This window comes from Micropterus dolomieu, linkage group LG13 (genome assembly GCF_021292245.1).
Source record: "Micropterus dolomieu isolate WLL.071019.BEF.003 ecotype Adirondacks linkage group LG13, ASM2129224v1, whole genome shotgun sequence".
NCBI classification, from domain to species: Eukaryota; Metazoa; Chordata; class Actinopteri; order Centrarchiformes; family Centrarchidae; genus Micropterus; species Micropterus dolomieu.
In genome coordinates this window covers 4,812,792-4,824,673 of record NC_060162.1, presented here as the reverse complement: position 1 = coordinate 4,824,673, position 11,882 = coordinate 4,812,792, and the positions used below count along the sequence as shown (strand labels likewise).

The window sequence follows — 11,882 nt, the reverse complement described above, 5'->3', positions numbered from 1 at the left end:
CCGACAGTTGATCTTTTCTCTCCAAGTTGCTTTCCGATTCTCTTGTAGCCCATCCCAGCCTTGTGCAGATCAACAATCTTGTCCCTGATGTCCGTAGAAAGCTCTTTGGTCTTGCCCATGGTGGTGATGTTGGATGCTGGTTGTTTGGGTGTTGACAGGTGTCTTTTATACAGGTAACGAGGTGAGGCAGGTGTATTTGATGTAGATAATTGGTTGGGATTGGGGCTGTGTCTTAAAGAAAGACTAACTGGCTTGTAGGAGCCAGAATACTTGCTGTTTGGTAGGGGGTCAAATACTTGTTTTTCCTCATCAGATGGTTATCAATTTTTATAAATTCATATGATGTGATTTTCTGGAATTTTCTTTGGGATTCTGTCTTTCACTGTTAGAATGTACATATGATTAAAATTGTAGATTGTTGCATTCTTTGTAAGTGGGCAAACCTGCAAAATCAGCAAGGGGTCAAATACTTTTTTCCCCCACTGTAAGGTGTTACTAAGCTTGAGAGGTGGCAGTAGACTGATTTTGTTACTTTCAGACAGTGAGACTAGCTGTTTCCGGTCGTTATGCTAAAGTAAGCTTCTTACTTAGCGGACAAATATGAGAGTGGTATCGATTTTTTTCATCTAACTCTCGGCAAGACATAAAATAATTTTCCCCACAATGTGGAACTATTCCTTTTAATATCTAAGCACTGAGAGCTGTAAAGACCTTCGTTTTGGAGAGACGGAGTCTGAACTTGGGCGGTGCTGTGGTTAGCACTGTCGCCTCACAGCAAGAAGGTCGTGCGTTCCAACCTTGGTCCTTCCAGGCCTTTCTTTTTGGAGTTTGCATGTTCTCCCCGTGGGTTCCCTCCAGGTGCTCCGGTTTCCTCCGGTGCAGAGTGGGTAACCTCAGGTTAGTTTAGGTATGTTAGATAAACCTAACAGTCTTAAACTTTATATTTCTCCTGTATGTTTAACGTTGTTGCATTTCTTCTGTAATTTAGTGTTTGATTAGTAGATCTCAGTAAGCACTTTATCTTTTCATAGTCACGTCCCTTTCTGACTTTACTGCTCATAAATGGTCATATGAATAAATAGACATTAACAGAAACTCATAACATTGCAGCTCTTAATAAATGACAAACAGTCAACTTTTCGCTGTTACATCATTAATTCGGTGCAGCAGAATGTGTCTCAGTGTCCAGTCAGAAGTGGCACAGCTTGGCACAGCTCTGTGTGTGTGTGTGTGTTTGTGTGTGTGTGAGTGTGAGTGTGTGAGTGAGTGAGTGAGTGTGAGTGACATCACGTTTTGTTGTGGAAAGAAAGTGCTCCACCGGCCAGCAGACTGTGCTCACTGTCTGCCACTCGGTGACTTCACTGCCTGCGTCTCTGAGCTGTGAGATTTACAGAAGCACATTAACTGCATGAGACACCAATGTCAGCGTGCTGATTGTCTCTCCTTTCATTCATGATGTGAGACTACTTCACACGTACCGCAGAGAAGGACAGTCTGGTGGGAAATGATTCCCAGCATTGCCGTCAGCACTGCAGCTTCACTCTCTCTGCCTACATTTGACAACACACACAGATTACACGTCTTTATATGTAGCTGCTCTAGTGTCCAGTTTTACATTTCAGGCCCTTATTAGAGCTGCACCTAATTATTATTTTACTATCAATTAAGAAATTATGATTGATTAAATTTGTTGTTTAGTGTATAAAATGTCACAGAGAAGTGAAAATATTTAATAATAATAATAAAAATAATAATTTCCCCGAGTCCAAAGTGGCATCTTTAAATGTCTTGTTTCGTCCAAACAACCAACAGTCTAAACCCACAAAGATATTCAGGTTACTGTCACAGAATAGTAAGAAAAACTGAGAATATTTACATTTGAGTTGGTGGAACTAAGTGAATTTTTGCCATTTCAAGTGTAATTATGTCCAAAACTAAATAAATTAAGATTTTAATTATATAGAGAAAACTGGAAAATCAATCTCATTGAGCAAGCAAAAATATTTAGATAAAGTAAATAAAGCACTAATAGTAATTAGTAGTGATGTCTCCCTTGTCTCTCCAGTGGATAAAAAGCCATCCAGCGAGGCCGTGGCTGAGTATCTGGAGGGACGAAAGAAGTACGAAGAGCTCAGGACACAAAAAAGGAAGAAAGGCTCAAACAGAGAAGAACAGGTTAATAACTCAATATGTGGTCATCACTTACTGAACTTCAAATTGATGGATCAGGGACTTTCCTTGTTAATTTGCATCTTGTGTATTGATGATGTCTGATCTTTTTGGTAGACTCTGGCCCTCCTCAGTCGTTTCAAGTCCAAGCTGTCTTCGGCCATCGCTGAAGGTCCAGAGGAAGACGTGGAAGAGCTGGCAGAAGATGACGACAAAGGATGGTCAGTGAGCCTGATACCGTTTAAGATATATATTTGGATTTTTTTTTTTTTTTTTTACATGGTTTCGTGGTCATCTGTCATTGTGGAATCAAAACATTCTTAAGTTTGTTTGAATTTACCTGCAAAGTCACACTGACCACCATTACTATGGGTACCGTCCCTCTAGCTGTTATTTGCCGAACTAAGGCTTGTTGGCGTGGAAGTTGTGGAAATAATACTGCACCAACAACCCACTCCGCACACTTGGCTGTCATTGGGCCAATTTCAAAAATCAAAACTGGCCATACAGTTGCAGAATCACCTGTTGTTGATCACAGGGCTCTGGAGTTTGAGGCAAGGGTCAGACCATGATCTTAATACTCCCCACGGTTTCATTGGTTTGGTTTTAAGAACCCCAATGTCACTGTTTGGTTCAGTCTTTCTCATCAACCTCAATTCCATTAAATAAAATAAAAAGACTTCTTAAAAAGACACCGTACGTAACCTGCTCAGCAGCCAACAACAGGCAGACACAGTTAGAGACCCGCTGGTGAACATAGTGGAGCATTTAGCAGCTAAAGAGCCGGATATTTCCCTCTGGAGTTTGTAGAGACCAAACAAAAACTTAAAGGAGAGTGAGCATACGTAGATTAGAAACACACTTCCAAATGAATGTTATATTGCTTTGTGTCTGGATGTGTAAATGGGTAGGTGGTTTTGCCTTAATAACTTTATAAGATGAGAATATATCAAGCTTGTTCCACTGCCCCAGAGTCACAATAATCTATTAGTGTAGTTTTGAATCTGTTCAACTGATAGTGGCAAGAAAAAGTAGCTTAATGTAATGTGGTAATATTAAGGTAGAAATTGAGTGCTGAGAATCTTTTTCAAACAACAAGCTATTTTGGCTTTACAGTAAGACTTTACATGACAGAAATCACACAATCTATTCACTATTGAAATGACACCAATTTGAATCATACACAGATAAATAAACTACTGGATTGTTGCATGGCGCAGCCTTCACTTGCTTCAGTATAGCTCAAAATTGTTAAATAAACTTTCATATAAATGTTTTAATTGTTTCTCATAATTTCTTTCTCAGGTCAGGTTATTAATGTTTTTTTTCACTTCATTATTTGTTACTTTATCTTCAGTTATTGTAATTTCATACCAATCTTAAGTTTGGAAGACATTTGTATTTAGTATTTTATGATAAACGTTCAATGTATGAATGCTCCTGGAAAAGGACTACTGGATAGGACAAAATGAAATAGCTTCTGTGTAAGCAGTCCTGCTGAGATTTGAATCACTGACACTATTCACTTTAGCAAATATTAGTAGCAGCACGTGAGCACCCCGGGGTCCTGAGTGCTCCTGGAGAGTTCAAGAAGCAGTTTGGCAAACGCCCTGTTTTGTGGACGGTGAAGTTCAAGCATGAAAAGTTGGCACAGAAAGGCCTTTTTCATTACTTTGTGTTGTTCCTGTTGATACCCTCCTGGTGAACACGAGAGTGTAAGAGATTGTAAAAACTTTTTATGATATATATATAATGGTAAGAGCAGCATAAATGAGACACTAAAATGCAGAAAATCCTTCTATGTACCAGGAATGATGAAACTGATCTTTGTCAGATCCAAAGCTTGCTTCAGGTTCTGATAAATGTGTGTGAAAGTTCAAGTGTTTGTGTGTGTGTGTGTGTGTGTGTGTGTGTGTGTGTGTGTGTGTGTGTGTGTGTGTGTGTTTCAAGTTGGGATTTCAACCCGCAGCCACCAGATTGGCCATCAGGAAATCAGCCCTGACGCTGTGTTTTCCTCTCAGATTCTGTTTTTCACCAAAGATCTCAAAGTCTAACTACACGGAGTAGGGGTTTGAAATGAATACCATGTGTTTGAATTTGAGCAAAGTGTCTGTGTGTGAAAGATTTAGAATAACAAAATCTGTAGTTGCTATTAGTCTCGAGAAGCCCCCTTGAAGTGTAGCCTGTCTGTGTGTGGGGACCCTAATGAATTTCAGAAAAACCTTGGCTGGCTTTTGGAGCCTCTCCCGGGCTATAGACACCTCACTGTGCCGCCCCCGCCAGGTATGGCGAGAAGGGAAGGACAGCGGCAGTAGCATAGCAGTCCTAGAAAAACACCAGTGGGAAGTCTGTGCCACTCTAGGAGCACTGCGAACAGAATGTGGGTTACAACAGGTCAGACATTGGAAGTCAAGTCTGGGCCAGAGGAGGTAAACTATTCCATCTGTGTCTGTGTCTACAAATTCTGACTCTCCCTCTTCAGCCCCCCTCCTCCTCTCGGTCTACGCTAACACACACAAGCTCTCAGAGATCACACTCTCAATGCAAAGAGCCCTCCGTCACTCTCACCGACCCTCCTGCACTCCTTAATTCCCACCCCGTACTTGAGCAAAAAAAAGAAAGAAACACAAGAAAAATAAATTTGACGAAAGGCTTCTGTGGCCTTGCACCGTGGCCGCGCAGAGCGGTTTTGATAAGCCCTGAACACTTGGTTTCCACATCACCTCTCGGAGCCGTACGACACTGAGGCTGTACGGCCGGCGGGCTGTCATCGCCGAGACTGCTAGACAAATTATCAGAGGCGGCCCACTCTCACTGCAGGAGTCCTCAGGGTCTGCCAGAGTCTAGCCATGACATTCTAGATGAGCTGTCACAACTCCTGCCGATTTCAAATGAACACCGGAGAGAGCGTGCACAAACACACAGGCTGACACTCAACACACCCAACCTGTGCACAGAACAGAGCCCATATATACCACTTATACACTATACACCGGAGATAAGGCATCAAACACAAAATCTTTTAGAATATACAATAGAGAATATACAGGTTTCTTTATTTAGTACAGCCAGTTTGAAACACACTGGGCACAATATACACGTCTAGACATATACAAGGTCATGTAGATAAGAAAGACCAGCTGATCCTCAACTTTAAAGTGACAGTCAAAGATTGAGATGCAGTATGAGGGAAGCTGTTGTAACTGATGGTGCATGTTGGCTTAGTGTATGGACAAGGACGGAGATAGATTGAGATGTCTCAATATGAACTCATGATCTATGTTGTAGACAACAGATCTAAAACGGCAGCCGTGTAATCGCCCCGTGTCCCCGGTTTGAGTCCGGGTTACGACCTTTGTTCTGTCTAGTATATAATAAAGCCAGAAAGCTGCCTCAAGAAAAACCTTTAGGTTTAACACATCCTGTTAATGTATTGAAACAAGGGTCTGGTTATGCTAGAATAGAAGTGGTTCGTACACAGCTGGCCAATCCAATGTAAATTAACTGTGAATGTCGGATTGAAGATTTTGTTTTCGATTTCAAAAAGATTACAGTTCATCTTGAGGGGGGCGTGAATGTGTGCACCAGATTTTATTTCAGTTTAATGTTATACTTGATTAGTTATTTAACGCAAAACCACAACCTCGTGGTGGCACTTGAAGAAAGGTCATAAGATCAGAGAAGTCATTAGGATTCTTCCTCTGCAGATCACGAATGTTTGTAACAATTTTTTTTTTTACAATCAATCCAATAGTTGATGAGATATTTCAGTCTGGACCAAAGAGGCGGACAGACTGATTTGCACATCCCTGTCCAACATTTGGTTATTTCTGATTCTTGATTCTCCGCTCAGACATGAATGTACGAATGTGGCTGGTTGACAACATGACAGGGTTTTTTTTGCCTGTAACATGGCTAAATATGGATCCTTGTAGTTGATTAGTCCACTCCTGCGTTGTTTAGATTTACATTGGCATCAAGAAAATGTGTTTTATCTGTGGAGCGCCTGACACTGATATCTGCTGTGAGGAATGTCCTGATTCTTTAATCTGTCTTTGGGGGAAGAGAAACTGACCGGGAAATGAAAGACACATGAGCGTCTGTTCTCTGGGGACCAGGGCTTTCTTTCAGGAGTTTTGAACTGCTAAGATATTTGATATTTGTTAAAACTTATAGTACTAATAAACTATTAAAATACCTGCTTAATGTTCCCCTCTCAGTTGAATTGTTCTTTTAGTGGGATTATGTGCATAGTTTTTGCTAAGCTTTAAATACTAGTATTAATATGTTCGTATATTCCCCAACCAGACTCACCAGACTGCCCCTGTTTCTTTAAATTCCTACAAGGCTTAAAATCTGTGTTCAAAGCAATTTGTGTGACCCAGGCTTTAAATTGGCTTCCCAGGGACAGCAGTACAGAATATTTTGGAAATATTTTTGTCTAATTGATAAAGTTCAGCCAGTCACTTGGATAAAGTTATTTCATTTGATTCAATCTTTGCCTTCATAGCCTATTATGATTAATTTAAACCAACTGTACACAACCTGCCCGGCACCAAACAGATGACAGACAATGTTAGCAACTAGCTGACGAACATAGTGGCTAGCTAAAGAGCCAGATATTTCCCTCGGGAGGTGGTGCAGTACAAAACAGACCAAATGGGCAAGTGAATATTGGACTTAAATTCATCTGGTGGCCTAATGCTAGTGCTAACGTCGCACTGTGTTTGCTGGATCTGTAAATTTGCAATTGTTTTCGAACTCGTTTGCCATTGTTTTGAAAGGTTCTCTATAAATAAAGATTACTATTAGTAGTATTAATAATAATAATATTATTATTATAACAACTTTATAAGGTAATGAGATAATATGTTAGATGTTGGGCTTTTACCCTGTCTTCCCCAAGTGGCCAGAAAAATCACTTAATTCAGCCTAAATGCGCACCGCAGTTTAAAAGCGTTACTCAAAATCTTGATCACAAATCATTTAATGATTTTTTATTTAATTTAGATTTGTCCATGTTTTGTGTTGTGTCTGCTGTAACAAGCGAATTTCCCCACAGTGTTGGATAAATTAAGTCAATCCTAACTTAAATAGACTTAACTAAACGTTTAGTATTGGGTTACAAGGGGAAAGATCTCGCAACACAAGAAAATTAAATCTGGAGTAGTTTGTAATGATTTACTGTGGATTTGCAGCAGTTATGTACAAACAATTATGGGTATTTGATAAAGAATTTCAATTTCAAGATAGACCTATGTTGCATTAAAAGTATGCTAATGCTCCATTGCGTTCATTCTTTATTATTCACTTTTATCTGTTTCATTGTTGCTATAAATGAAGTTAATTATTATTATTCTGATAATGGTGTTCATGATCAGCAACTGGAAATAAAATTCTTGCCAATTGAATAATAGAAATGGTTTCTCAAATTTAGGTTTTTCCCATTTTTTGATAATGATATTATAATCAAACTGCTCAAAGCAAAAGGAGCCTCTTGGTAAAAGTTCTGCTGCGATGTGATTTAGTGGATGCTCTGCTGCTGTTCTTTGAACTCTCTCCACCTCTCTGCGTCTGATTTAGGATGGGCCATGTTCTGCAGTTTGATGAGCAAAGCAGAAAAGTCAAGGATGCCAACATGCAGGACGAGGACACTTTCGAGATCTACGACCCTCGAAACCCCGTCAATAAACGAAGGAGAGAGGAGAGCAAGAAGATCATGAAGGAGAAGAAGGCCAAGAGGTGAGGTCATGAGGTCAAAGGTCAGGTTCTGTCCAATCCATGTGACTGAAAAACCAGTCCTGCCTGTGCGCTTTTGTAACCCTCTAAATCGGTCTCCTGGCTCCAACATCTGGATTGTGGATGCTGACCTGAGCCCAAACGATCCCTGTAATCTGTGATGGAAAGGCTTCTTCACTTGGAACAGCTGCACCTGGACAACGCTCAGTGAAGACTGTGGTCACAGTAAAGATTGAGGTTGTGATTAATTGTAATGTTGTTAACTTTTCTAAGCCATTCGTTTCCTGTTTATTTTGTCTGAAGCTTAAATGTGAGCATTGGACTTTACCAAATAAATAATAAATTGCATTTTGTAAGCAGACTGTTATGATTATGTTGTCTCTGTCCTATTGTGCAATCCTGCCATAACATCTGTCTTTCCGAAGCTCATAATGTTCTGTTTCTGGTGACACTTTGTTGAAAATGTGTAAATTCAGTTATTTATTTTTGAGGCCAGAGTTAAATGTGGTGTTGTATTGGACTGTATTATATGGAGAGGTGTTTTAGTCACATGCAGGCGGCAGAATATTAAACTATAGAATACAGTCCAACACAATGACACCTGTGACCTCAATGCAAAAACATATAATTGAATTAATTAACACTTAATAAACATGATAGCATCATAGAGGTTGTTTTGGATTGCATTAGATTGTCCAGGTGTATCTTCGTTGTTGACGAGATTTTATTCCTTAAGTCAAAAAGCCTGAGCCTCATAAATATAAACAACAATTTGCTGTATAGCAAATTTAGATGATTGTGAAGTCCTGCTTCACGTAACGCTCTACGCTTGTTTTTCACGAGACCGTATGTTCAGAATTCAGGTTTGTAACAAGCAGGAGGATTAAAAGTATGGCGCTGTAACCTATTTTGGGAGGAAAGCACAAAATAAAGATTTCACCTCACTAATCCAGAGATGTTCATGCATCAAATGTCCCAGTTACTTAGTCATTTAGGTCTCACACACATCTATCAACTGTGAGGTGGTGCATGTTGGAATTATTTGAAAAAGTAAAGTATTTTTTTGTTTAATTGTGCTTTTTAGTGCGTACATTTTACACTGTGACATCCAGTGGCCAAGTGGTTAAAACCTGTTAAACACCAAAGCCCCCAGTACCGGGGGCAGCCACCAATTTTCGCGCACAATGCAAATGGGAAATCAGTGGAAGATCAGATTATTTTGTCACCCTATTCATGCACCTCTGTGAAGCTTGGAGGCTCAGCTAGAAGCTCAAACCAACCAATTTTATCCACACCAAACACCCATCAAACACCAAGCATCTAAATAAGCCTATATCTCAAGATAAATCGCTCTGTAATCACCGTACATGGCTGAAGTTATAAGCATCCAGTTATGTCTAATGAGAATGTACCCTCAGGTCCAACCCCTCCAACCAAAGCTAATCAACCCCTGAAATCAGCTGTACAGCTCACATCACTCAAATCACCAACATTACAGACTAATTAGCTGGATAAAAGTAACAAACGAGCCAATATACATAAACAATCACAACCACTGATTTATTTTTGCAGTTCTCGCCGTATCAGAGTACCTGGGAGCCGTGTGCCTGCCTTCTCTCGCCTTTTCTGCAGAGCAGAAGTCTTGCTTTTTCACATCCGGTCTTTTTTTGCAGGTTTAGCAGGCGACTCGTAGGAGCTACAAAGACATCCAGGGTATCAAATGAAAGGTCTGCTCAAGCCAGATCGATTGATCCCCCATCACTGTGGGATGTTCCTGTACTTGCTTTTGGTCACAGTAATGTTGATCAGTATTCCCTGTTTTTATCAGTATTTCAATGTCATGTTATGTTGGAACTTGGTTGTATGGACAGAAATAGTGTTTTAAAGATAACTCCCAATAAAAGTCAACATTTAAACAGTAAATATTGCCAAATATGGACATTCACCTGGTATATTTTATAAATATTGTATGATAACTTTATTTTCATCAAATTTACAGTTACATTTGCATTCTAGGAGGGTTAGAAGATATTCAGTTGCATTATAATCTTCCTTATGATGGTTTTGTTGGTTTATTGCATTAAAATATAGCTATATATATATAATATTATATATATATATATATATATATATATATAATATTATATTATAATATCCTGGAAATAGGGGCAAATAGCTGACTGTCCCCAACATGCACACCATATAGCTGCAATGTCCCAGGTTTGATTCCAGTCCATACTCTCTCTCTCTCTCTCTCTCTCTCTCTCTCTCTCTCTCTCTCTCTCTCTCTCTCTCTCTCTCCTTGTCTGTATTTCTACTGTCACTATCAAATAAAGACCTCTTTTTATTTTTATAAAAAAAGAACAAGAATTTGTACTAAATGGAGAGCACTAGGTAGTGACTGGGGAGTGATTTCAGACAACCGTGGTTCCATAGCTAAGACATCTGCTGTATTGAGCATTCCTTGTCTATCTTTACATAGGTATATATAGTACGCTTAATTAACTAGGCACATTAATCAGCTTGTGAGAAGCAGTGTGTTGCAGTGAAGTGACGGTTTCTAAAGATAAAGCACTGATTCTGCAAATTATAAATAGCCAGATTCACAAAAACAGAGCAAAGTGGTATTTAACTATCATGAAACATCAATTAAAAGCCTAGTCCCAGTTAGACGCTTGTCCTTTTTACTGGCCTGGTGTGGCTACATGTTTTGATAAATAAATGTATCTCTCAATTAGACGACTGGTCTGGCTTTTATAGAAGTTCTTTGGGTGTATAAAACCTCCAGTTAGATTCTCTGCAATTCAATCATTTAGGTTAGTATTCGGAAACAGATTCAGGTTTACCGGGATGGTGAAGGAGTTTGTCCCATATATAGGCAGGGTTCAATGAGTTCAGTTCAGTGATTTAAGCAAATAAAAGCCCGGGCAATTAATTGAAGTTTTACGGTAACTGTATACAATTGTAGGTTAATGAATAGCCAGGTTTAACTTTTGGCAGAGATGATGAAGCCTCACCTTACAATAACAGTTTTCACCAGATTAAAGGAGTAGTTTGACCTTTTGGGAAATATGAGTATGAGTATATATATGAGTATAAGATCGATACAGTTTCACTTTTAAATATGAAGAGGAGACGCTTAGCTTAGCATAAAGACTGGTAGCAGGAGAATATAGTTAGCTTGGCAAAAAAGAAAAAAAAAACTCTACCAGCATCTCTAAAGGTCACTTATTAACACATTACATTGTGTTTTAATTTGTACAAAAATGTAAGTGTTTTCCTCTGTTTAAAGTCTTTATGCTAAGCTAAAGTAAGCAACTCCTGGTGGTAGCTTCATATTTAACGGACATCAGAGTGTTACCAATCTTCTCATCTAATTCTCGGCAGGAAAGCAAGGTTGAACTATTCCTTTAATGCTGAGGCGGAAACCAGTGATGGATATTGTTTTTTTTCAACGATGTCTGGCAGACGGTCCTGTTCAGGTCACCAGTGGAGCAGTCAGAGCTTGTAAAAAGGAACTGTTTAAACCAAAGACTTTACCTCACTGTGGTGGTTTTGGGGTAAATGATCTGCCACTGCCATGTGTGTGACCAGGAGCTGCATTTGGCCAGCACACAGTTTTTTACTGCACTTCTGGGATTATCCTTAAATTTTCATATGGAACAGGAAGGAGAGTTAATGTTACATTATGAGCCCGGCTCGGCCCGAACTGCCGCAAATCTAAAACAGGTGATACAGCGATCTGACTGACCGTATGTGCTTCTGGGTCCAGGTTAGGTTGAAACGTGCCACTGATGTGTTACTGAGAGAAATGCTGAAGACTGCTCAGATAAATTAGCTGTTTATAAGGACACTGTGTGTCATATAAATCAGTGATTTATGTTTAAATGGGACCAGAGAGAAGGACAAGACAGTGTAATTCCTCTCCAACACCACCAGGAGAATACTTATGCCCCCCCCCCCCCCCCCCCCCC

General features: G+C 39.6%; 1 protein-coding gene across 2 annotated transcripts in view; it reads left to right on the top strand.

Moving 5' to 3' along the window:
* Nucleotides 1–8,269, top strand: part of cwc27 (CWC27 spliceosome associated cyclophilin) — a 29,076-nt gene extending 20,807 nt beyond the window's left edge. For both annotated transcript variants that reach the window (XM_046066078.1, XM_046066077.1), the window contains 3 exons: nucleotides 2,066–2,175; nucleotides 2,287–2,390; nucleotides 7,753–8,269. In XM_046066078.1, the coding sequence (XP_045922034.1) occupies nucleotides 2,066–2,175; nucleotides 2,287–2,390; nucleotides 7,753–7,915 (377 nt within the window). In that variant the 3' untranslated portion in view covers nucleotides 7,916–8,269. The remainder of the gene's footprint in view (nucleotides 1–2,065; nucleotides 2,176–2,286; nucleotides 2,391–7,752) is intronic.
* Nucleotides 8,270–11,882: the final 3,613 nt, after the last annotated feature.